Source organism: Eriocheir sinensis, chromosome 35 (assembly GCF_024679095.1).
Source record: "Eriocheir sinensis breed Jianghai 21 chromosome 35, ASM2467909v1, whole genome shotgun sequence".
In the NCBI taxonomy this organism is placed as follows: domain Eukaryota; kingdom Metazoa; phylum Arthropoda; class Malacostraca; order Decapoda; family Varunidae; genus Eriocheir; species Eriocheir sinensis.
Window position 1 is genome coordinate 3,755,837 of NC_066543.1, and position 27,676 is coordinate 3,783,512.

The window sequence follows — 27,676 nt, forward strand, 5'->3', positions numbered from 1 at the left end:
CATTTTGTTTTTCTTTTCTCGTCATCCGTTATGCAAGCTTCATTTTGTTTTTCTTTTCTCGTCATCCGTTATGCAAGCTTCATTTTTTTCCTTTTCTCGTCATCCGTTATGCAAGCTTCATTTTTTTCCTTTTCTCGTCATCCGTTATGCAAGCTTCATTTTTTATTCCTTTTCTCGTCATCCGTTATGCAAGCTTCATTTTGTTTTCCTTTTCTCGTCATCCGTAACACTCGGGCTTCCTCTTCATCACATTCAGTATTAACTTCTCTCCCATTCACCTTTCTTTTATCATCATCTTTTCAATTCTCATCTCTACCTGTGTATCTAACTATTTAACTACCTATTTATCTACATATTTCTTTCTATCTGTTTACGTATCTAACTCTATCTATCTATCTAACAATGTAACTATGCATCTATCAACATAGCTGTCTGTCAACCTGCCTATCTATCTATATAACGATCTATCTACCAAACTTCCTATCAATATATCTACCTATCTATCAATCTGTCTTGCTATTTATCTATCCTTGCAATTATCTATCTCCCTACCTTCCTATCTATCTACCTACTCATCAGTCTATCTACCAATCAGCCCATCTATCCACCTTCCTCCCCACCCCAACGCCACCACTCACACCTCCTCTTTTCTCTCTCCCCCTTCAGCGTGGACATGCGTTACGACCCCCCGCAGGAGTATGCCTACGAGAGCGTCTTCGGGTCCCGCGCTAAGTTCCACTTCAAGGAGGGCATGTCGTACCTCATGGTGGAGGACGTAAGAGTGGAGGACGCCGGCCGCTACACCTGCAGCATGGAGATCCAACAGAAGAGGACACAGAATGCCCACTCCACCCTCAACGTCATCGGTGAGTAAGGAGAGAGGAGATGAGAGAACGGGAAGTAACAGGCGTAGAGAAAGGAGGAAGAGGCGGAAAGATATGAAGTGTAGAGAGGAGAAGGGTAGGATTAGGAGGAGTAGGAAAGAGGAAGAAAGGAAGGAGAAGGAAAAGATGGTGAGTGGGGAGAGAGGAGATGAGAGAACGGGAAATAACAGGCGTAGAGAAAGGAGGAAAAGGAGAAAAGATATGAAGTGTAGAGAGGAGAAGAGTAGGATTAGGAGGAGTAGGAAAGAGGAAGAAAGGAAGGAGAAGAACAAAAGACACCTACCCATGATAACAATAACCAGACAAAAGATATAGAGATAATACGCTCAGCGCCAATAATGTTCGATAAGCGACCTCAAGCGGGAGACGGGACAACTATAGGGACCGCGCAGTGAGAGGGGACCATCTACAACCAGAGACGTTACAGCCATCCCCTACCAGTGCACTCGTGACTCCGACCAAGGCTGCGTTCTCGCTCTTACCCCGCTAGGGAAATCTAACAGCCTAAGGGAAGCCCCAGACACCGATAGGAGGAAGGAATGAAGGAGTAAAAGGGGAAAGAGAAAGTGAGGAGGAGAAAGAGGAGGAGAAGGAGAGTAAGGAAGTGAAAGAAGAAAGTAGAAGAGGATGAAGGAGTATGGATTGGAGAAAGGGCAGGAAGATGAAGGGAGAATGGATTCTAAGAGGAAAGGGAGGAAGTAGATGGGGAAAGGAAGAGAAGGAGAAAAAAGAGGAGGTAGAGGAGAAGAAGGAGGAGAACAAGGAAGAGGGCAAGAAAAACAAAGAATAGGAAGAGGAGGAGGAGGAGGAGGAGGAGGAGGACGCCAAAGAGGAAGTAGAGAAATTTATGTGGGGCGTCAGAGGAGACAGGCGGGCGAGGAACGTGTGAAATAGAATATATTAGAAAGCTTCAGCTCGAGCATTTGTAAACAGAAATTCGTGTAATAGTATCCGTGTTTAGGAGCGGCAGAGTGGCGGCACAGACGGAGGGATGAAAGCAAATGAAGGAGGGACTCAGACTGGCGAGGAGGAGGCGGGTGGACTTGGAGGGAGAGGCGAGAAAGGCTGGCTGGAAGGAGGCAAGGGGACACCGCCTCACTTCAACTATCTCCAGAGGCCGAAAAGGATATCAAGGAGTGTTTGTTTAGGTCCATGATACAGAAAAAGAGTCAAACTACCACTAGGGTCATAAAGCTACCCATGGAAAGACCCAGAAATCCTACGAAAGCGTTGTCAAATGTGAGTGATTGGATGCCGAAATGATTCAGATATGGGCCTAATTGTGAGTGATGGATGCTGGGTCAGTCCTGAGCGTGGAGATACTAGGGGCCGTATTACTAAACATTTCGTTGCCCAAGTTCACATATTTGGCAAGGCTTTCGTAGGAGTTTGGGGCATTTCCAGTAGTAGTTTTATGACCCTGGTGGTAGTCTGACCTTTCTTCTGTACCATGAACCTAGAGAAACACTCATTGGAACCCGACTGATCCCTTCTTTGACCATTAGAAATAGCTGGTGTGAGAAACGAGAGTATCTTATAATACCGACCTAGGGATCAATCGCTGTATATAGATCTAGTGGAAGGGTAGAAAAGGCTTAAGTATACAATTATGATGAAGGTTATGTGTAAACGTCTCCACTCTGCCCTACCCTACTCTGCCTTAACCTACCCTAGCTTACTTGATTCTACCTTACCTTTATCTTATCTTACCCAGCCTAACCTACCCTTTACTTACCCTAACCTAACCCAGCTCTGTCCTACTTTACCAAAACCTGAACTAACCAACCTCGTGTAAGGAACAGTAAATTTCATATCCTCACCTCTTCCCCTCCTTACCCAAACCTAACCACACCCAGTCTTACCCTTCCCCGGTTTACCCTAATCTAGCCAATCCCTATACTATTTTACCCCTTCACACCAGGCCAAACCACACCCAGCCTAACCCTTCTCTACTTACCCTAATCTAGCCAATCCCTATCCTCCTTTACCTCTACACACCAGACCAAACCACACCCAATTCTAACCCTTCCCATACTTACCCTAATCTGTCCAATCCTTATCCTACTTAACACGAACAAATCCACAACCCGTAAGCAACAGTGACTAATCTTCCTCCCCCCGCAGTGCCTCCGGGTGACCCTGTGATCTTCGACGAGGACGGCGTTGAAGTGGACCACACGCTCGGCCCATACAACGAGGACGCCACCGTCAACGTCACGTGCCAGGTGGAGGGAGGTACGCCGGGAGGACAGACGAACCATTAAACCTCGCCTCCACCATTCACCTCCATCAGTAGTACCAACGTTGCCGGATTGTCGTACCTGCCTCCTATGTTTGCCGATTTCCGACCCAAAAATTGCCTCCTCGACCCCAATAACTGCCTTCATATATAGTTATCGTTAAAATGGTTAAATATGGGTGTTTTTTGGCAATAGCTATGGCTCAGAAACCGGTAAATACGAGGCTCTGAGTACGATAATATTGGCAATGTTGATCAAAACTACCATTCACCTCACATAACCTTAGCTCACCTGTCTCCCCTAACCACACTAAACGATTGCTGTTGGAGAAAATTACACTAGGAGGACAAACCATTAATCATCGCCTCCACCATCCACCTTCATCAGTAATCATCGCCCCCACCATCCACCACCATAAGTACTACCATTCACCTCACATAACCTTAGCTCACCTGTCTCTCTTAACCACACTAAACGATTGCTGTTGGGGGGATGTACACGGCAGGACCTCTCTTTCGGCCACCTCTTTGGATTCTTTTTGGGAGCAGCGAGTAGCGGGCTTTTTTTATTAATGTTTACTTTTTTTGTGCCCTTGAGCTGTATCCTTTGTTGTAAAAAAAATCGCCTCCTCCATCACCATTATTAGTACTATCAATTCACCTCACATCACCTCATCGCACCTCTCCTCCCTAACCTATAACACTAAACGACGAGGGGTTGAGCAGAAGAGGGTGATATAGATTTGTGTTGGTTCGGTTTGCTGAGGATTAAAAATAAAGTCTGCGGTCTGCCAGTGTCATGTTTCAAAAGATCGACGTTGAGGCTGGTAATGAAAATGATGGATGTATATCAATAAAAAAAAAAATAGAATGGGCTGACTATGGTTCATTCCGAGTATTAGTTTTGAATATCCAGCATCAGATATCATTTAATACACACAGAAAAAAATGATAAACGCTTCCACTGAGTCAAATCATAAGTCCCGAGTTTCGTCATTCGCGCGGACCCAATAAACGACTGGAGCCCGAAAATCAATCAACATTCAAAGCGACAAACTATTTATGAAGCGACACACACACACACACACACACACACACACACACACACACACACACACTAAACTCAGGAGACACGGAATATATAAACCGAGCAAACATGACGTAGAAGTTAACGATAATCTGACAAAATGACGTTAGTGCCGATATTAACAGACGCAAATCATCTTCCACCCAGTCAGTCAGTCACTATGTCCCCCGCACCCCGTCAATATTTGCTCACCTCTATGTAAACAGTTCGCCTTCCCCTCCCCTTCTCTTCTTCCCCTCGTCCAATACCGCCACATATTATTAGGTCATTAATTAAACACAACAACGTCGCTTTCATCATATTCCTCCCCACTTTATCAACACGGCTCATCACGTCCGGAAAAAAGTTTGGCTGCATATTAGTTTACAGTCTCGCCACTCCTGCTCTTCGGCGCATTGCATCACGCTCTCTTGACTATATTTTTTCACCGACTCTTAAGAAAAATCAGCGTTATGTCATCCTCTTCCCTTGCTTCCTGTCTTCCTCAGCTCGTTTTGTCTCATTTTTATCCCCTCCTTGTCTTCAGTATCCTCTGTCTTTTATTTTCTGTTTAACTTCCTTCCTCGTATTCACCATCCTTCATTCTCTGTTTCTCCTTTTTCTTCTCTTCCTCTCTTCGTCATCTCTATATTTTCTCTATTTCACTTCCTCGTCTTCACTATCCTCTTCCTTCTTTTACCCTCTTCGTCATCTTATATTCTCCATTTCTCTTCATCCTCTTCCTCTTTCTCCATCAACTTCCATTTTAGCTGTTTCTCCTTTTTTTCTTCTCTTCCTCTCTTCGTCATCTCTATATTTTATCTATTTCACTTCCTTGTCTTCACTATCCTCTTCCTTCTTTTACCCTCTTCGTCATCTTATATTCTCCATTTCTCTTCCTTCTCTTCCTCTTTTCATTATCTCTTTATTTTCTCTACCTCACTTCCTTCCCTTCACTCTCCACTTCCTTCTCTTTCTCTCTCTTCATCAACTCTCTTCCTTTTATCTATTTCACCATCTCGTCTTCACTGTGCCCTTCCCTCCTTTCCTCTCTTTATGAGCTCCACCTCTTCAGCCTAACCACACCTCATTCCCTCTCCTTCCACCTCCCCACCACTCCCTAACCTCCCACCCCCCAACGCAGGTCAGCAATCACCGAAGGCCACCAGGTAAAAACGTACTGGTAAAACACACAGGTAAAACATCATCAAACCACTTCATTTCCCTTTCACATCCACCTCTTCGCCCTAATTACACCACATTCCACCTGCCTCAACGCCACCACTCCCTTTTCAGGTCAGCCATCGCCACGGGTCACCTGGTATAGCAAGGAGCAGCTCTTGGACGAGGAGACGGAGAGGCGCGACGACCAGGTAGTGAGGAACATAGTGCGCCTTGGCCCTCTCACCCGCCAGGACCTGGGCGCGAAGTACCTGTGTCTAGCCCTGAACTCTATGCTCGTGGGACCGCGCAGCAAAGAGGTCACGCTGGAGATGAACCGTGAGTGTCAAGACCTTTCTGTTCTTGTACTGCTTAACTTTTCTACGGTTTAAGAATGTGATTGAGGCAAAGTTTTGAAAGATGAGTAAAATGCAAGATGTGAGAGTGTCTGATGCTTGATTCTTGTTCACTGTTTAACTTTTCTACGGTTTAAAAATGTGATTAAGGCAAAGTTTTGAAAGATGAGTAAAATGCAAGATGTGAGAGTGTCTGATGCTTGATTCTTGTTCACTGTTTAACTTTTCTACGGTTTAAAAATGTGATTAAAGCAAAGTTTTGAAAGGTGAGTAAACTGCAAGATGTGAGAGTGTCTGATGCTTGATTCTCGTTCACTGTTTAACTTTGTTTACGTATAAGAAAGGGATTGAGGCAAAGGTTTCAAAGATAGGATCAAAATGCAAATGTAGAGTATAATATGTACAAGTAGATTTATAAGTAGATGTAGATGTCTGATACTTGTTTATGTATATGCACTCTTTATCTTTTTCCGTTTAAGTAAGTGATTGAGGCAAAAGTTTGGAAGATATGAGTAAAACGTAAGTGAAAAGTGGAAGATGCATAAGTAGAAGATAAAGAAAAGTAAAAATAGGAGTAAAGTTGTGTCCATCAAGAAAAAAGTAAGAAGAGTGATATAATGATGTGATTATGTGATTATGTGGATTGAGTTAAATGTCTAGTGGATGAAATTTTGCAGAGTTTTGTGCATTAAGGAAAACAACAGATCAGATACTTGCTTAGAGGATATGAGTTAACTTACTATAAAGCCTTAAATCTCCACATAAACCAAGATACTCATTAGACATCATGAAGTTAAACCATGGAGGAAGAATTGGTTGAGTCGACATCAGCCCAATTAACCTGGTACCTGCGGGGATCATGTTTCTTAAAGGCCCCTCTAAGCGAGAATAGTGAGAAAAAATCATCACTCACGCACACCATTTCATTATATATATCAACGCATTTGTGATCGGTTTACGCATCATCTATTTTGGGGGGTTTATATCATGGCACAAATTTGGCCCGTCGCTGCTACCGGGTTAAGTGAATCCGCCCGAACTGTCATTTTTGCGGCCAGGTGTCAGGTGTTGTCAGGTCAGGCTCCCTCTTAATGGGCTCGGCCAGGCTCGCCCACCCCCATCTTTTGGCCGTAAATTTGACAGTTCGTCGGCTTCACCTCAATGAATGGGATTAGCGGGCCGTGTCGACTCCACCAATTCTACCTCCATGAGTTAAACACTGAACCATATACTCTCGTGACGCCTTCTCCAGACTCCCGTTATTTGAGAGATTGGTAAACACGACAAAAAATAATACACATTCCCCTACAAAAAAAAAAAAAGCTTATCTGGCATACCTCAGTCCTCTTATTCCTCAACCTTCCTCTTTCCAGTCTAAGCAATTTTGAATTAAATAAAACAAACATCCGTCCTCCCTTTTTTTCCCTTCCGTGGGTCGTGTACTCGTCCACACCACTTTCCCTTCGCCTCCGTGCACTTCTTTAAACACTCCAGCGAGACGGGTTTACTCTGTTGTTGTTGTTGTTGTTTTTCAATCTTCCTCTTGCAGTAATAACTTGTGCCTCGCTGTATCTTTTTATCATCCTCTCACCCGTCTCTCTTTCTTTCTATATATCTATCTTTATCTCCATCAATCTATCTATCTATCTATCAGTCAATATTTATCTATCCATTTATCTGCTTCCTATCTCTATCTATTCTTATCTTTATCAATCTATCTATCTATCTATCTGTCAATATTTATCTATCTATTTATCTGCTTCCTATCTCTGTCTATCTTTATCTTTATCAAGCTATCTATTTTTCTATCTGTCAATATTTATCTATCTATTTATCTGCTTCCTATCTCTATCTATCTTTACCTTTATCCATCTATCTCGCACACATACACACAAACACAAGCACATCACCTCCTTCCTCCTCCCCCTCTTCACTCACTCTCTCTCGCCTACTCACCACCACCACCACCACCAACACCACTCCTCACCATCTTCTCTCCCCCTCCCACCACAGTTAAGCCCCTGACGCTGACCATGACGCGGCATAAGTCTCCCCTCGTGGTCGGGCGTGAGTACGACGTGACCTGCGTGAGTCGTGAGAGCCTCCCACCGGCAAATATCTCCTGGTGGCTCTTGGGCCGGCAGCTTCCCGAGGACCTGATCTTCGTAAGTCAACGCTGGGATGGGCGGAGCGGCGGCGTGGTATTGAGAGGAGGGAAGATGAAGAGTAAAGAGAGAGTAACGCTTGAAGGAAGGACGGAAAGAGGAGGAGAAGGAGAAGGAGGAAGGTAGACGCAGGGGGATTGAGAAGAGAAGAGGAAGAAGTGGTATTGAAAGAACATATGAGGAGTAGAGAAATAAAGAACAGGAAGAGAAGGAGGAGGAGGATTAAACATGAAAAGAGTGCGAAAGAAAGGAGGATAGATTACATAGAGAGGTTGAAATGAAAGAAAAAAAGGGAAAATGATGCGTAAACAGAGAAGGAAGAAACAGGAAGGAGAGATAAAATAATAAGATAAAGAGAAGCGTGGAGAAGAGAGATAATGAAGCGGAGTAAAGAGAGAAGAGAAAGATCTGGCATTGAAAGCAGGGAAGATGAAGTGTAGATAGAGAGTAACGCTTGAAGATAGGAACAAGAGGAGGAGGAGGAGAAATGAATAAAAAGCTTGGAGGCTGGACGACGAATGGGAAATATAGAAAGGTTGGGAAGAAAGAGAGAATGAAAAAGAGTGCATGCAGATAAGGCTTAGGAAAGACGAGAAGGAATAAATGAATAAATATGAGATTGAGAGGAAGGAAAAAATAAAAACAAAGAGTTGAACGGCAGCGATGAGATAGAGGAAAGCAGAGAGAGAGAGCAAAAGAGAGGTAGTTAAAAAGAGAAAGATTAAAAGTAAGAGGAGAAAGATTGAATAAAAGAGGACACGTAGAGGAATTAATGTTAAGAAAGAGAAAAAGAGGGGAATAAACAGAGAAGTCGAGAGGAGGAAAGAAGATTAAGAATAAATTTTAGAGACAGAGAGAAGAATAAGTACAGAGGTTTATAGGAGGGAAGAGGAAAATTAATAGATGTTAAAGAACGGAATAAATATTAGAGAGAGGTTAAACGAGAGAGAAAACGTGACGATAACATGAAGAAGAAAAATAAATATGTAGAAAAGCTAAATGAAGGAAAGACGTAGAGGAAAAGATCTAGTATGTAAGGGAAGAAGAAAATTGAATAAATCTTAAAGAATGGGATAAATATTAGAGAGAGGTTAAACGAGAGAGAAAACGTGACGATAACATGAAGAAGAAAAATAAATAGGTAGAAAAGCTGAATGAAGGAAAGACGTAGAGAAAAAAAGGTCTAGTCTGTAAGTGCGTCAGGATTCGTAGACATCATCTTAAGAGGGGGAAGTAATTGATGGATGGGACTTTTTCTGCAAGGGTAAAACGGCCAAGATTAATGAGTCGAAGGTTTTGGGAAGTGAAGAAAAAACGGTAGAAATGAAATGTAAGAAACAGATTATTGCTATTCATCTTAACCCGACCCGTCATTACTCACTGCCTCCCCCTCTTCCTCTTTCTCCTCTCCTCTCCCTTCTTCTCTTTTCTTTTCTTTTCTTTTCTTTTCTTTTCTTCTCTTCTCTTCTCTTCTCTCCTCTCCTCTCCTCTCCTCTCTCCCCCATCACTGAACTTAATCCAGAGAATGGGACGTAGTTGCTTTAAAACCTAATATTAACACATTAAGTAATTTCATTCCAGATTGTGAGTAGAAAATGTTCTGAGAGTCTGCAAGAATAATGAAAGGAATTAACGTTCATTTCCGTAGATATGTTATACAGGAAGTAGGTACAGCAATTAGTGCAAAATCTCCAAAGATCATCATACTTAAAGGTTCGCCATTAAGAGTACGATAGACTCTGTACTAAAAAAAGTTCATAACATTAGGGAAAAGTGCAGTAGGCCATTATAAGATGAAACGAACAAATGAATAACAGATTACGAAAGGATTGGGAACATTCAAACAAGGCTTTTGATCTCCATTGAACTCCAAATGGGTTGCTAATAACAAACAGCATTAATAGTTATCGATATTGGGAGTAGTTGTGAGGCTCTCAGAAGCACGAATCCTGGTGCTATAAATAACCCGCTGCTGATAACAACCTCGGTGATGGCAAGTTATAGAGAAGGGAGCAACAGCGTAACCGATACACCTTGACACCGGTATTACGGTAGTGCTGAACAGTGAAGAACCACTAAAATCAAGGCAGAGAACTGAGCGCACTAAAGACATCTTGAGGACAGTAAATGGGACCAAGAAAGAAAGAATAAAAGAGACTGAGCACACTAAAGACACCTTGAGGACAGTAAATGGGACCAAAAATGACAGAATAAAAGAGACTGACCGCACTAAAGACATCTTGAGGACAGTAAATGGGACCAAGAAAGAAAGAATAAAAGAGACTGACCGCACTAAAGACATCTTGAGGACAGTAAATGGGACCAAGAAAGAAAGAATAAAAGAGACTGACCGCACTAAAGACATCTTGAGGACAGTAAATGGGACCAAAAATGACAGAATAAAAGAGACTGAGCACACTAAAGACACCTTGAGGACAGTAAATGGGACCAAAAATGACAGAATAAAAGAGACTGAGCACACTAAAGACATCTTGAGGACAGTAAATGGGACCAAAAATGACAGAATAAAAGAGACTGAGCACACGAAAGACATCTTGAGGACAGTAAATGGGACCAAGAAAGAAAGAATAAAAGAGACTGAGCACACTAAAGACATCTTGAGGACAGTAAATGGGACCAAAAATGACAGAATACAAGAGACTGAGCACACTAAAGACACCTTGAGGACAGTAAATGGGACCAAAAATGACAGAATAAAAGAGACTGAGCACACTAAAGACACCTTGAGGACAGTAAATGGGACCAAAAATGACAGAATAAAAGAGACTGAGCGCACTAAAGACATCTTGAGGACAGTAAATGGGACCAAAAATGACAGAATAAAAGAGACTGAGCACACGAAAGACATCTTGAGGACAGTAAATGGGACCAAGAAAGAAAGAATAAAAGAGACTGAGCACACTAAAGACATCTTGAGGACAGTAAATGGGACCAAAAATGACAGAATACAAGAGACTGAGCACACTAAAGACACCTTGAGGACAGTAAATGGGACCAAAAATGACAGAATACAAGAGACTGAGCGCACGAAAGACACCTTGAGGACAGTAAATGGGACCAAAAAATAAAGAATAAAAGAGAAAATTCGGCTGCCTTATTTGTCTATAAAAGAAAGCAACTAATTATTCTGTATGAAGCAGCCATGTTATTTCTTCTCCATATACATATACCGAAAGCTTAACATGTGCAAGAACTACCACCACTTTCCATCTCCTTGTTAGCAATGTTATTTTTTTTAATTAACGCACCACTATAACAAACCCGCAAACACCCTCCCTAAGTTCACTAAGTTAGCTATCTCACCTGTCGTCTTAGTGATTTCCCTTTGAACCGTAAGCTACAGGACAAAGCGATATCTGGCACTGCTATAAATTATTAACTATCACCTTGTTAGCAATGTTAGTTTTAGAATTAACGTGCCACTATGACAAACACGCAAACACCTTCCCTAAGTTCACTAAGTTAGCTATCTCACCTGTCGTCTTAGTATTTTTTTCCTATGAACCGTAAGCTACAGGACAAAGCGATATCTGGCACTGCTATAAATTATTAACTATCTTACCGATATGCCATCTAACCTCAGCTCTTTTTCCCCCCAACACCACCTTCCACCGCCTCCCTTCGTCTGGTCCCGCCCGCTAACACCCTCCATCGCCGCCCTTCGCCTGGTCCCCGTTAGAACGTGTGGGACGGGAACGTGACGACGAGCACACTTCACCTGAGACCCGAGGTGCGCCACGCCGGGGAGCTGCTGCGGTGCCAGGCCGAGTCGCCGGTCATCGCGCACAAGGCCCTCGTGGAGTCCTGGCCGCTCGACATTCACTGTGAGTTACGGAGGAGGAATCAGAGTCTCTGTCAAGCGGGTCTAGATTCTCTCCCTCCCTCAAAGCATCAGAAGCTCTTTGTAATTTATTTTTCCATCTTATTTTTTGCCCTTTGTGGTTTCCTAATTTATATTTCTTTGCTGTTTCTCTTTCTGTTCCTCTCTTCTTTTCTTCTTTGTTTTGTTTTGCTTAGTTTTTTTGTGTTTTTTTTTTTATTTGATCTTCGTGGCTTTGCTTCCGGAGCTGTGTTTTGCTTTTTAGTGTTTGGGTGAGTTTGTATTATTCTGTTTTCCGGGCGTGTTTCCTGGTTATTCTGGCGCTTTTTGTGGGTTTATCAGTTTATGCTTTTCTTAGTTGGTGTTTTTAGCATTTTCTGTTATATTTTGCGGTGTTTTAAATTGACTCCGAATTTGTTTTTGTGTTTTTACATGTTTCATCTTTACCATTTTCTCCGTTCTAACTTTTATTCTCTTCCATATTCGTATTTTCGATTTCCTACATTTTCCGTATACTGTACACTGTTTTTTTGTATATCCTAACCAAACATTACCATAATTGCTTTTCATGGGCACACGACGTGTTGACTCCTTCAAATAAAAATATTGTGGATGAAAGCAAGTCAAAATACTATGCTTTCAACTATATTCATATATTTATCTATCGCTCCTTAACACTTTTCTACTCTGAGCATTTCTATTAATTACTCACTTAATATTGCCACTATTAATATAATATAAAAGCTTTTATCACTGCACTCATTTCCCTCTGACGTCTCTCAATAAATATATTAGTAGTGTTTTGGTAATGAAACTCAATCCGCCTCACTGTGATCGCATATTCGTACCTGCTTCCTGCCTTTGTTTCTCTCGCACACAGTCTCTGTAATAATCATAAGCTTTTTATCCGCTTTCCTGCTCACTGCTGTACGTTTTTATTTTCGCTCCGGCACGCCACGCGCTGCACACCCGTCCGTTTTACTTTCGAATTACCTGTTATTTTTTCGAGCTCTTTGTCAATTGGAATAAAGACAATAAGAAGATTTACAGGCGGGAATCTAGTTATTCCACGATACTGTCTGTCTAGCTGTGTAGAATTTACATGATATGGATGATACGTTTTTGGGTAAGTGATAATCCTGGTTTTATTCTACATACCCGCACGTACAGAATAAAAAGACGATGGAATATTCTACTTAACACCCATTTAGCTTCATCCTCCTACATTATCCTAACGCCTCCTGAAGCCAGTCATCCTCTAACACTTGCTCTGTGAACGTTACCGACTTTTATATCAGTGCACGTCCCTCATTCTCCTCCCGAAATTGACCTCTCTTTTTGGACACTCCTTTGACCTCTATTCAGGAGCAGTAAGTAGCGGGCTTTTTTTTTTAATAGTTTTCCTTACGCCCTTGAACTGTCTCCTTAGCTGTAAAAAAAAAAAAAAAAAAAAAAAAAACTTCCCATTTTAACAATTTTATATTCCTTTTTCTACCTGCCTAGTCCTCCTCCACCTGCGTCTTTTTCGTTTTCCTTTTCGTTACCCAATATACGTCCCTTTGCAAATCCAAATGTACAATGATATTTATTTTTCAAGGGTATTCAGACTGACTTAGCACTGAAAATTAAAAAACAAAAACATAACGGGCTATGTATGACAAATCCATTTAGTTTCCCTCACCTCTTTTTCCTTCCTCCTCAAATCTCCGTCCGCCCTCCAGACAATCCACAGCATCCACCTGATGATTATGGATGTCACAATGCGGAGTGGAGGGCACGGAAACAGGCCACTAACATACCCTTCCACGCTGATATTTTATAAGCGACAAAGTCAGTTCTCTAACTCACTCAGTCCTGCACGCATTCACTCACTCACTTGCTCCCTTACTCGCCCGCATTCTTAACTTACTCACTCACTGACTGAACTCACACTATGCACTCACTCACTCACTAACTCACTCACTGAAACTCATTATTCTCTCAATTATTCACCCCCTTATTCGCTCAACCATGCACTCACACTCACTCTCACTCACACTTTCACTCACATTTTACTCGTTCATTCACTCATTCACTCGCTGACGTGCATTCACTCACTAACTCACTTACTGAAACTCATTAGGCATTCTCTCAATTACTCACCCCCTTATTCGCTCAACCATGCACTCACACTCACTCTCACTCACACTTTCACTCACATTTTACTCATTCATTCACTCATTCACTCGCTGACGTGTATTACTTATGGTATAGAATCGAACTCTTTTTATGGTCACTCTCGTTTATTCTGGGCAGTTTCAAGCGTCTATAACTTTTTCTCTTCCCCTCCTTCGTTCTTTAATCCTGGTATGTCCTCGTTTCAGCGCTCTTCTTCGTCCTCCTCCTCCTCCTCCTCCTCCTCCTCCTCCTCCTCCTCCTCCTCCTCCTCCTCGCCCTCGATCTCCTTGTCCTCGTTTCTCTCCAATTCGAGACTTCCCCTGCTTCTCTTCCTCTTACTCATATTCTCTCCTTTCGTTCCCTCTCCTCTTTCCTCTTATACGTCTCCTCTTCTCCCCTCATTTCCCTTCACGATTTTTCTCTCATCTCTCCTCCCCTCTTCTCCTCTTCTTCTCCTCCTTTCCTTCCCTGTTCTAATTTATCTTACTCATTTCCTCTTTTCTTCTCTTCTCCTTTTGTTCTCTCTTCTCTATCTGCTTACTCAGCTCCTCTCTCATCTCATTTCTCCTCCTTTCCCTCCATCTCCGTTGTTCTGTTTCCTCTCCTATTCTCTTATATTTGTTCTCTTATCTATCATCTCTTCTTCTCTCGTTTTCTCTACTCTTCTACTCTGTTCGTCTCTTCTCCTCTCCTCCTTCCTTTCTCTGTTCGTATCCTTTCCTCTCCTCTCCTCTTCTCCTTTCATTATTTTTCGTTCATCTCCTCTCCTCTCCTCTTCTCCCTTCTCCTCTCCTCTTCTCCTGTTTCCTCTCCTCTCCTCTACTCTCCTCTTGTTTCTTCTCCTCTTCTCCTTCCATTATTTTTCGTTCATCTCCTCTCCTCTCCTCTTCTCCCTTCTCCTCACCTCTTCTCCTGTTTCCTCTCCTCACTCTCAGCCTTCCACGTCCCCCCGCCTTGTATCTCTGTTCCCCTTCCTTTATTCACTCTCGTCCAGGGCAGGAGCAAGCGTGTACCGATGACAACACAGGCATTTCTCTCTCCAGCCAATTACTCAGCGCCACAGAGCCTAAAAATCACTGTTGACATATCTGGCCTCTTCAGAGAACCGAGAACGTTAATTAGCGAGGGTAAACAATCCGGGACTCACCTGAGAGGCTTCAGAGGGGAGACAGGAGCACAGGGACAAAAGTCTGCAATGCTTCCCACACCAAAAGTTTGCTTGATATCGTAGAACGTCTCTTCGAATCCTCATTACCGGCGGCGTGCGTGTCTGCGTGTGTGTGTGTGTGTGTGTGTGTGTGTGTGTGTGTGTGTGTGTGTGTGTGTGTGTGTGTGAGTGAAGTTGCATACACACACACGCAGGCATACACGCAAACTCACGCGCGCACACACACACACACACACACACACACACACACACACACACACACACACAATGCATTAATAAAAGGCTTTGTGATACATTTCAAATATTCTCTTGCTCTGTGAACGTTATATACCGACTTCTGTCACTACAAGTCTCTCTTTCCCCTCACTTCCCATTTTACCAATTCTCTATTCCTTTCTCTACCTGCCTCGTCTTCCTCCACCTGCGTCTTTTTCGTTTTCCTTTTCGTTATCCAATATACGTCCCTCATCCTTAATTCTTCCTCCACTTCCCATCTTTACCCACTTTTTATTCCTTTTCCTACTTTCCTCATCTTCCTATTCGACCAATTTTCTATTCCTCTTTCTATTTGCCTCCTCTTCCTCCACCTGCGTCTTTTTCGTTATCCAATTACGTCCCTCATCCTTCCTTCTTCCTCCACTTCCCATCTTTACCCACTTTTTATTCCTTTTCCTACTTTCCTCATCTTCCTCCACAACAGTTTTCTTCGTCCTTCTTTTCGCCTTCTTCCCACTCTTTTCCTCTTCCTCTGATACAAACACGGATGCTTTTCTTTACCTTTCCCTTCTTCCCTTAATACCCTTTACTTTTCCCTTCTTCCCTTAATACCCTTTACTTTTCCCTTCTTCCCTTAATACCCTTTACTTTTCCCTTCTTCCCTTAATACCCTTTACTTTTCCCTTCTTCCCTTAATACCAGAGCAGACCTTTCCCCTCGCTCCTCATCTCTTGTGTCCCAGATAAAGCAGATTCTTTTTCTCTTACTCCCCTCACTGCAGCAACCCACTTCTCCCCTCACCCACCACCACCTCCTCCTCCTCTTGCCAAACTCCCCTTCTTCTCAGCCCACAACAAAGGCTCTTCTCTTTGTTATCAGCCCTTCCCCTTGTTGTCAGCCTCAAGATTCCGTCCTCTCCTCTAATCCCTTCTCCCCCCTCAGTACCCCCGTTGACCCCCCCTCCCCCCCGGTCGGAAAACAAGCACCCGGCTCAACTTCGTAACAGAGTAAGGCAAAGACTAATCCGCGGATGTTTCGAGATCAAAGTTTTGACCCGATTTTCAGTCTCTTTGTTTGGAATTCTCTCTCTCTCTCTCTCTCTCTCTCTCTCTCTCTCTCTCTCTCTCTCTCTCTCTCTCTCTCTCTCTCTCTCTCTCTCTCTCTCTCTCTCTCTCTCTCTCTCTCTCAAATAAACAAAGACACACACACACACACACACACACACACACACACACACACACACACACACGATGCATTATAATAAAACAGAGAAGACAACCGCCGCCTCCACGCAATTTCTGGCTAAGGACTCGCCGGGTGTGTGTAAGAGGCCTTTGGAAGAGCCGAGGAGGAGGAGGAAGAGGAAGAGGAGGAGGAGGAGGAGGAGGAGGAGGCAGGGTTAAGAGACGAGTGGGTGTAAGAGAGAACAATTTCCTCCAGAGTGTTTAGTTGTGTATTGCGTGAGACTTCTCCTTAGTGCACACACACACACACACACACACACACACACACACACACACACACACACACATATGAACGTCACTAAATTCTTTGTTCAACAGTTTAAAATATGCTCGAGAGTTTATTCTTTTCGCGTGCCCAGTCGACCACCATCTGTTTGCCCGGCCATGCGTTTCTACTCACGTGCTTACCAACACACACAAATGCACCCGCGAACCACGAGTGCACGCAGCAATTAATAATCCCTCGCTGCTGTTGGCCGTTCTTCCTCCGCAAACAACTGAACGTAAACATAATATTGCAGCGTTTCCGGCAGTGGCAACAAGAACGTAAACAAAGGGGAGACGAGGTAGAAGAACAGGAATAACATCAGCTCTCTCTCGTTCCCTTGCACACGGACTTTTAAACATAAAAAAAAAAAAAAATAACGTTAACATACTATTGCAGCGTTTCCAGCAGTAGCAACAAGAACGTAAACAAAGCTGAGCCGAGGTAGAGGAACAGGAATAACATCAGCTCTCTCTCTCTCTCTCTCTCTCTCTCTCTCTCTCTCTCTCTCTCTCTCTCTCTCTCTCTCTCTCTCTCTCTCGCACACCCAAAAAAAAGAAACAAAACAAAAACAAACAAATACGTAAACATAAACAAAGGTGAAGGAACGCGCATAACAGCAGCTCACTCGTAACTAAGAAATCATTATGAAAATACTTAGTTCTGGTTGTTGTGTCGTCTCTTTTATTTTACCCTTTAAACGAGAGTACGAAAAGATACATCATTATTATAAACATTACATACAATAACAAAGCTCCGAGAGAGACACTCACTCATCCTCAAACACACAATTACACGTACACCTCAAAGGGAAAACTATCGCGAGCAAAATATATGAATACGGTATACACGAAAAAAATACATACAAAATACATAAAAACATAATGATCCCTTTGAACTCAGAGGAAGAGACACACACACACACACACACACACACACACACACACACACACACACACACATTGACACGTACGCAGCAAAGACAAAGACATAACAGCACGAACAAACTACTTAAGAACTGAATGCGTAAATTTTCAAGCTCTGTCGGTCTGGTGTCAAACAAAGCCGTGGACAGCGCTATTCCGGGTAGTAACACCAGCGACGCGCCCCGAAGAGGAAGACCCGACAGAGAACGAAAGAGATTGCATTGTTGGGCGATTTTATGTCTTCCCGTTTCCTTAAAAGTTTCATTCTGTATTACTTATGTAGCTCTCGCACGCATTTCAACGTCTTTGTTTTGCTTCCGGTTTTTTTTTTTCTTGTTGTTGTTGTTGTTGTTGTTGTTAACGATTGTTGGTGTGTCTGGATTAGGATATTATGTTGTTCGACGATATTCATTTCTTTGCTTCCTTAAAAGCTTCCTTCTGCATTACTGATAAGTGCGCTCGCGTGTATTTTATCCCCTTTGTTACTTGTCTTAACGATGGCTAATATACTGTATATGTGTGTGTGTGTGTGTGTGTGTGTGATCCTCCGATTTAAAAGGCTTGTTGCTGCTGCGCTCGCCTTCACACTAAATCCTCGTGAATCTGAGGATGTAGTCACTTGGGTTATTAGCTTTGGAAGTGGATGGATCTGCTGTGTGGTGAGCCCTGCGGATGTGTCCAGGATATGCAGCAATAATTTAACAGGATCTGTGTTTCTGAAGTTCCAAGGCCGCTTTCTTGTCCCTGATTCTCTTCGTTGTGGTGTTGCGTGTGCTTAATTCTCACATATGAAACTGTGGTTGAATTTCAGCCGCTGTTTTTCTGTGTGTTCATTTTGTGATTCTCTTTGTTACCTTTCTTTACAATTTTGCGTTCTATTTTCTTTTATCTTTTTAAGGCATTATAAGGGTGTTCTCATTCATGCAATAATTATCTTACTTTTCATTATACTCCATGCACCATTATCCCATGTGCTGATTCCTGCTGTTGATCGAGCCTCTGGTAAGTCACTAAATAACTTTTTTTTCAGCATACTAACGAATAGTTTCTTCTCGGAGTCTCACGCAAAAACAGCAAAACTCACAAAACAATACACTACCGTAAAACTCATCTGCCACCTTCACAGTCATCATCACAGCTATCACCATCACCATCACCACCACCACCACCACTACTAATGCAACATAGCCATCACCAAAATGCCCGCTAACATTACACCGACACGAACACAATAAAATCTCCCTCACTATTTCACTCTTATCATGACATTATTAGTATTACGCTGTGTCCCTCTACCTCGAACAGCCTAAAAACGTTCCCATCACAGGCAACGGTGGAGCGGCAACGATTCTAGCCGTGTACAGCCATCACGACGTCAATAACAATAAGCTTACCACCAACGCAATGACTGCTGTACCACCAATAACAACAACAACAACAACGAAAACAGCAACACTAACACGAACACCAACACCACCAATATCATCCCCAACACCAACTAAAACACCAACACCAACACAGACACTACCACCACCACTACCATCACCACTACCACCACCACCATCACCACTACCACCACCAACAACAACAACAATAAAAAGAAAAACGACAACGCCAAAGCAATACAACACCCCCACCCTTCATGCAACACCCAAACACCTGCCTTGCCACCTCACAGCCATCATCACCACCACTACAACATCACTAAAACATCACACAGGCACACACACCTTCCCCCTCTGACCACGGCACCCAGACAGCCCCACCACGCACTCTAACACTAACACACTTCCTTCCTCAGGTGAATCATACCACACCACACTTCACTTCCCCTGCACCAGAACATTAAAACAATCACACCCCCACCACCCCCACACCCACAGCCACACCCCAGGAACAAAGACACCATCATAACCCACCCACCCATACGATGGATACAAAACCACCACCACTACAGAAGGCATAACTCCCCCACATAACTCCTACATTATATCTCATCATTACCATATTATTAGCGACTGTACTCCACTTCTACCACCAACAACACCAACAACACCACACCACCATCACAGTCAACCCCCCCTACCCCCCCACGACAGACACATGACCTTCCCGCAGATGCCCCCAACGTGACCCTCGAGCTCGGACCGGATCTTGACCTCCACGACGTGCAGGAGGGCGAGAACGTGATCCTCGTGTGCAAGGTCGACGCCATCCCCAAGGTCTCCAACGTCACCTGGTACCGGAAGGTGAGTAACAGTTGTGGTGGTGGGGCGGTGGTGATGGTGGTAGTGGTTATAGAAGTTGCGATAAATAGATAGATAGATAGATAGGTAGATGGATAGATGAATAGATAGATAGATAGATAGATACAGATATAGATAATTAGGGACAGGTAGGGATAGTGACGGTGGTGATAGTAGTAGTAATAGTAGTAGCAGTAGTAGTAGTAGCGGTAGTAGATAACCAGTACGAGTGATTGATAGCGTACATAACTCTCCTCTCTCTCTCTCTCTCTCTCTCTCTCTCTCTCTCTCTCTCTCTCTCTCTCTCTCTCTCTCTCTCTCTCTCTCTCTCTCTCACTCTCCCCCCCCCCCCCCGTCTCTCCAATTTCCGGTGTTTCCTCCTACATTTGCCTCGTTGGAGTCGAAGAATCGCCTGATAAACAACCTTCACGCCTTATAAGACCGTCGGCGGACCTTTCTTGCCCGACACGAAGGAGGGAGAGGGCGCGAAGAGAGCGTTCAGGGACAGCAACGAGGCAGCGGGTTAGGACGAGCCAAGGAGAGTGAATGTGAGAGAAGCATGAACGAGGTAAAGTGTGACGTGGACAGAGGGAAGAACTAGACGCGCGTAGCGAGGGGAGAGTTTGATAGAAGAGTGAGTGAGGAGAGTTAAGTGTGAGAGAAGCATGGACGAGAATAGTATGACGAAGAGAGACAAACCTCATATAGGCGTGTAGCGAAGGAGGGACTAGTAAGACCGTGGATGAGAAGAGGATAGTGAAGTGAAAGAGAAGCATAAACGAGGGATAGTTGGACGAGGACAGAGGAGAGAGAGAGAGAGAGAGAGAGAGAGAGAGAGAGAGAGAGAGAGAGAGAGAGAGAGAGAGAGAGAGAGAGAGAGAGAGAGAGAGAGAGAGAGAGAGAGAGGAGAGAGAGAGAGAGAGAGAGAGAGAGAGAGAGAGAGAGAGAGAGAGAGAGAGAGAGAGAGAGAGAGAGAGAGAGAGAGAGAGAGAGAGAGAGAGAGAGAGAGAGAGAGAGAGAGAGAGAGAGAGAGAGAGAGAGAGAGAGTAGACGCAAAGGGAAATGAGAGAGCAATAGAAACGAGGAAGGAAAAAAAAGGGGGGGAGTGGATGCGAGGGAAAAAAAACAGAGATTGGGTGAACAGGAAAGTACCCCATCTAGGCGGAGAAAATGGAGTGATATTTGGCACTAAGAAGCTGGTAACGACGCGGAGGGCTCAGCGAGGGGCGCGCCGACTGAATCCAAAAGATCTAAATTAGGTGGAGAATGGGAAGCATCCCTCCTTATGGTTACACGGTGTTCGTGGAGGGAGAGAGAGAGAGAAAGAGAGAGAGAGAGAGAGAGAGAGAGAGAGAGAGAGAGAGAGAGAGAGAGAGAAGGGAAATTTGAAGAAGAGAATGAGGAAGATTACCGAGGAGAGATATGTCGAAAAAAAGAATTAATGAAAAACAAGATTAGTGAGTCATAATATGTAAGCAAAACTGAAAATTGTTTGCACTAAAAATATGGCATAATCTATTAGCTGAATTAATATTGATAGGTTTTCTCTTAACTCACTCTTATAATGCTTCCTTTACATGTATGAAGGAGAGCTAATCAAAGCATATTCATTTAGTTTAACATCAAAAAAGTCCTCCAAGCCAACAATAATTGATAAAAAGGCATAATTGAAAAAAATGTGCAGTTCCCCTCCCCACCGCCGCCCACACGCGTCCCCTCACCAAGGCCCCTTCCGCCCCGCAGCTGCTGGAGGTGGACTACGACGCCTCCGGGGTGGTGCGCAGCGGCAACGAGCTCCAGCTCACCAACGTGACCCGCCGCCAGTCCGGCTCCTACACGTGCCACGCCGCCAATGAGGTCGGGCTGGGCAGGAGTCAGCCGATCGTCCTCAACGTGATGTGTGAGTATGGCCGCTGACGTGACACGAACTTTTTCTTCGCCTATGACAGTGTAGCCACGAAACATAATAAGTATCTAATAATTGCTACACAGTCACCCTCCTTAAGACGCCATATTCTTGTTGTTATATAACACATACCTAAATCAACCGTAAATATCCTTGATCTCAAAATACTTTTAATCATCTTTGAGGTCATACAAAAAACGGTATAGCAAATTAAAAGTTTACGTAACGGAATCTTAAACATATCAATGAACTTTTTAGTTACTTTACTTTTATTATCATGTAATAAAATTATTAAACAATAACTGTAGTAGATCTTGTGAAAAAAATATTATTTTTCGGATACCATTCTCTTACTTTTACGAAACAAAATCGAATAAGCAGCAAATGCACGGATCATAAAGTGTATCACCCTTCTTGAAATGTTACTTACTCTAATGAAAGTTTATTAAAAAAAAACGTTGAAAATAACGGCTCGTAAAACTCATCCATCTCCTTCCTCCCAGATGTGCCATTCTGCAAGGCAAAAGAGAAAGTCTTCCGCGGCGCCGCCAAGCACGACGACATCAAGCTGGAGTGCAACGTCAAGGGCTCGCCGGGCAACATCACCTTCTCCTGGTTCTACCGCACCGCTAACGGCTCAATGCGCATCCCGGAGGAAGAGTACCACACGCAGGACCTCACGTCAGTCCTCACCTACAGAGTGCTGAACGATTCCTACTACCGGGACGTCCTGTGTTACGGCGAGAACGCTGTGGGAAGGATGAGGGAGCCCTGTCACTTCGAGGTCATCCCGGCGGGCAAGCCTGACCCCCTCGACAACTGCACCGTCAACAACCAGACCACCGAGGCGCTCTTCGTGTCGTGCCTCCCCGGGTATGACGGCGGGCTGACGCAGCGCTTTGTGGTGCAGGTGTTCGAAGACGTGGAGGGCATCAGGCTCAACATTAACAACTTCACGGAGAGCGAGGAGCCAAGGTTCACGGTGGACGCCCTGCGCGCGGGGGCGGAGTACCTGCTCTACATCTACGCCGAGAACGTCAAAGGGAAAAGCGACAATAGAATAATTCACGGATTCACTCTCCCTGCTGAGGGGCGACCGGGTAAGTGAAAAGCGGCGGCCAAGTCCGCAGAGTTGTCAGAGTTGTCAGTTCAACCGACATGCAGCCCCGCGCGTCCCTTTCACTTACCGGGGAGTTTTATTTATTTACTTAACTTATACCTTTCCGTTGTCTTTGCTCTGTTTATTTATTATTCTAACAATATTGTTCCACGTTTTGTTGATTTTGTTTTTATTTTCAGGCAATCCCACATCTTATAACAGTTCTTTTTCAGGACAAAGTTAACTGTTGATAAACTCGTGTAACCTTTTTTTATTGTGTATCTTACTGTATCAAGAGGCATGTCTGTCTATAGCAACACTGGAATTAAAAACGCTCTTTCTGTAGCAAAATAAGAACACATGACGGTATATCTGAACAGCACAATGGACAAACAACAAACAATACAAAAAAAAAAAAGAGACCATAACACACACACCAAACCTTGATCAAATTCACTCCCTACCACACGAGGTAATACTGCCATCAACCTCTCCGACCCACAGCAGCAACTCGCATTCACTGTTCACAACACTCCATCAATTTATACTTTTCGTCATCAAAGATTTCATCAAATTTCTTCCTCACACCCTCTTTCCTATCTCCATCTCTCCCTTCCTCCCTCCCTCCACTGTGACTCCATTTCGTCTTTCATTCCTCCCTCCCTCCATCCCTCCCTCCTTTATCCTTCTCCATTCTCCCTCCCTCCTGTCTCCATGTCTCCATTCATTTTTCCTTCCCTCCCTTTTTCTTGTCCCCATTTCTCCCTTACTTCCTCCCTCCCTTCTATCTCCATATTTTCATTCATTTTTTCTCCCTCCCTCCCCATTTCCTGTCTCCATTCCTCCCTTCTTCCCTCCTTCCCTTCTGTCTACATTTCTCCATTAATATATTCCTCCCTCCCACACCCCTATTTTCATTCCTCCCTTCCTTCCTTCCTCCCTTGTCTCCAACCCTCCATCCCTCTCTCCCTCTTGTCTGTCTCCGCGGGTGATCTTGGCCAGTCTTCCGCGGGAGCATTAGCGTGGCAGCCTGGCAAGTAGCGTCCTCACTCCCCCCTGCATATTTAACGACGCCGGGGACTCGCGATCGGCCGCCGAGGGTTCCCGTAAAGACGATAAGGAAGGAAGAGTTCGGCCTTAAGAATGGGCGGCCGAGGGAGGCGAATCGTGCGGTGGGTTAAGTCCATATCGTTCGTTTTGCCTCCCGTCCCCCTGACAAGCCAATCCCTTTAGCTCCTGATGGTCTTGTCGAGGCTGTCCAGTTGAAGTTTTCCCTCAGTATTTTTTTTTTTTTTTCATTCCCTTGCGCCGTCCTTTTTTTTCCCTTGGCGAGTTGGAGTGGGAGTGGGGGATGACGGGCCGTGTGTGTGTGTGTGTGTGTGTGTGTGTGCGTGTGTGTCTGAATCTGTCGGAGTCTGTCTGCTTGCCTGTCTGTCTGTCTGCCTGTTTGTCTGTCTGTCTGTCTGCCAGTCTCTTTCAGATTTCTTTTCCTCTAAACTTTTCTTCTTTATTTGTCTTTCGTTTTTCAACACTTCATTGCAGCAGTGGTAGTAGTAGTAGTAGTAGTAGTAGTAGTAGTAGTAGTAGCAGTAGTAGTAGAAGTAGTAGTTGTATTATTAATATTAGTAGTAGTAAATATTGTAGTTTAAGTAGTTACAATCGACGTAGCACTTATGGTTGTTACTCCTCCTTTTAATGTCACACCTTCTCTTACTTTTCTTCCTGATCTTATTCAAACAACAAGAGTGAAACGGAAGAAAAAAAAAAACTATTACCCCTTAAAAACACGTCAATAGTCCCCCCACCCCCACCTCCCACCCTTCTACACCACCGCCGTATAGAGTCTTGCAAACACTTCCTCACTTGCGGATTTTTCCTCAACCTTGTTTACCTATCACTCACCCCCAACCCTCGTCCCTCCTCCTCTCCCCCTTCCTTCTCCCCCCCCCCTCTCCCCCTCAGAGCACAGCGAAGACTCGGAACAAGCTCAGCGCATCCCCGACACAGTGAAACTTTTATTCGGGGTAAAGAGTGGCGGGGTAGAGGAAGAGGATTAGTTGGAGTGCTTGTCTGTCTCTTCCTCTTCCTTTTCCTCCTCTTCTCCTCTTCCTCTTCTCCTCTTCTCGTTTACTTCTTCTTTGTCTTTTCCTCTTTCTTGTTTTCTTTTTCCTTGTTTTTTTCTTCTTCTATCGTCATTCTCTTATTTCCCGATCCATTTTTTTTCTTTTCAGCCCTTTTTATAATCTTTGTTTCCTGTTCTTTTCTTTTCCTCTGTTTTTTTTTTCATCTACATTATTTTCTCCATCATCATCATCTTCTCCTTCGTCTTCTTTTTCTCCTTCTTTTTCTCGTTTTCCTTTCAATCATCCACTTTTCTCCCTTTCGTCCTATTTCTTTCAGCTTTCCATATTTTTCTTCTTTTATTCTTTCATTTAATTTAACTTTCTATTTCCTGCTTCTTTTCGGTTGCCGTCTCTCTCATCCCCTCCACCAAGGCATACACTGATAGGCCTACTTCTTTTCACTTTGCCTCTCCTGTACAGATGAAGAACTACAATCCCTCACAACATCCATCATCATCATCATCATCACCATCATTACAATCATCACTCGGGGTTCACCACCATCATCACCACTTACACCACATCTTCAATACGTTTAGACATGACTTGAAACGGTATCGAAAAAATGCTGGCGTTTCTTGATGACAGACTGATCTTGTATTCTTTTCGTAAAACCCACACGTCAACACACACACACACACACACACACACACACACACACACACACACACACACACACACGCACATAAACAACGACTATGACACACAACTGATTATCTCTTGGCGCATACGCATTCCTACAGCCACTAATGGAAACTAAATCTATCCCAAAAGGCGCATTTATCACACTGAAAGACATGAGCAATGAATACCCTGGCGATTCCTGATGAGAACGCCTCGAGCCACACAAACGGCGAACACTTCTACGAAACAATAACAGGCACCGAAACTACAAAGGAAAAATGTACTTCCAGAAATTGAACGGGAATGAAAACTTGAGGGTTACGGTTACCTCTTCCCTGTAATACGAAAAAGACCCAAAAAGCATGAAAGCAACAAAACGAAACTATAAATCAAAGAGTAAACGCAAAAGTAATGTAAAGGAATTAAACCCATCCATTAAAAGTGCTGTACAAAAAATAGCTTCATGGCTCCTTAATTACAGCAGTCTGCCTCCTTAGATTTATTTATGGTTTGTTTATTTTGTACAGTTACCCTTCGTCGCCTTGCATGTCAGCTTTGAAACCTTCATATTTATGAGTTCTTTAGCTTATAGTTGGTAGTTACAAGCAGCTCATTCGCCTGGTTCATCGTTTTCCTCTTGTTCTTTCTTCTTGTATATCTTCTTATAACATTTCTCAGGGACAACAACAAACCAACTAACTCTTAGTAAAAAAGAAAAAAGATTAACCACAAGAAATCGATATAATACTGCATTACTTATTATTTTTCTCCTTCTTCTTCTTCTTCTTCTTCTTCTTAATCTTCTTCTTCTACTATTCTTTTGTCATGTCTGATAATAAATAACGAAATATTGTACCTATTCCTCATTTTCTGCCTCTTCCTTCTCTTCTTTTTCTTACTTTCTTATTTTCATCCTCTTCTTTTCTCCTAATACGTTCTTTTCAAACACTACTTCTTTGTATTCTCTGATATTGATAACCAGGAAACCATTGCACGATACTTTTTCTCTCCTCATTATGTTCTTGATATTCTCTTCCTCTTGTTGTTGTACTTTCTACTTCTCCTCGTTCCTGTCTGATTCAATAACATGACGCCGCAGCTCCTCCCTCACGGGCTAACCAACACCCCGTCCCGCTCTCTCCCCCTTTTAGTACACATCTTCCCCATCACTCCAGTGCTGGGGGTGCTGATCGGGGTGGTGGGCGCCCTGGTGATTGTGGCCGTCGTGGTGGTGGTGGTGATGAAGCTCAAGGGGGAATCACGCAGGGACAAGATTCTCCGCCATGTCGCCGCCGAAGGGGTTAAGTTGCCCCAAGCCCCGCCACGCCATACCCCCAAGGACGGTGAGGAACGCCCAGATGTTATCCTCTGTGGGGAGGGTGAGTTGTGCATGTCATGGGGTAGAGGGGGAGGGAGGGAAGGAAGGGAGAGGGAAGGGTGTGTATGTTTGAGAGAGAGAGAGAGAGAGAGAGAGAGAGAGAGAGAGAGAGAGAGAGAGAGAGAGAGAGAGAGAGAGAGAGAGAGAGAGAGAGAGAGAGAGAGAGAGAGAGAGAGAGAGAGAGAGAGAGAGAGACTGCAGGATTATGCAAGGAAGCTGACAGAGATATTAATTAAATCTAATGAATATACATGCAGAGGCAGACAAGCAGACAGACAGACAGACAGACAGACAAGCAGAGAAACACATATTTGCAGCTAGATACACGGACATACAGGCCGACCGACCTCCCCAAAAAAGAGAAAGAGAGAAAGTAATAAAGAGAGAGAGAGAGAGAGAGAGAGAGAGAGAGAGAGAGAGAGAGAGAGAGAGAGAGAGAGAGAGAGAAAATCACAATGCATCTCGTATAGTGACATAAAAAGAGCGATATACCATTAATTGGGGTGTAGTGGTGATGGTGATTGTGGTGGCGATGGTGGTGATTGTGGTGGTGCTAGTGGGACATGCGTGGTGATGGTGGTTGTGCTTGTGGTTGTAATGGTGATGATAGTG

The 27,676-nt window shown here is 43.8% G+C and overlaps 1 protein-coding gene across 3 annotated transcripts in view; it reads left to right on the forward strand.

Annotated features, from left to right (window-relative positions):
- The window catches only part of LOC127007258 (nephrin-like), a 47,861-nt gene that overhangs the window by 7,235 nt on the left and 12,950 nt on the right, over positions 1-27,676 (forward strand). Inside the window, exons 2-10 of one of the 3 annotated variants that reach the window (XM_050878000.1) lie at positions 667-866; positions 3,009-3,119; positions 5,486-5,689; positions 7,720-7,871; positions 11,572-11,716; positions 19,807-19,937; positions 21,678-21,834; positions 22,344-22,940; positions 26,838-27,065. In XM_050878000.1, the coding sequence (XP_050733957.1) occupies positions 667-866; positions 3,009-3,119; positions 5,486-5,689; positions 7,720-7,871; positions 11,572-11,716; positions 19,807-19,937; positions 21,678-21,834; positions 22,344-22,940; positions 26,838-27,065 (1,925 nt within the window). The remainder of the gene's footprint in view (positions 1-666; positions 867-3,008; positions 3,120-5,485; positions 5,690-7,719; positions 7,872-11,571; positions 11,717-19,806; positions 19,938-21,677; positions 21,835-22,343; positions 22,941-26,837; positions 27,066-27,676) is intronic. The other 2 variants (XM_050878002.1, XM_050878001.1) reach the window with 2 other exon arrangements.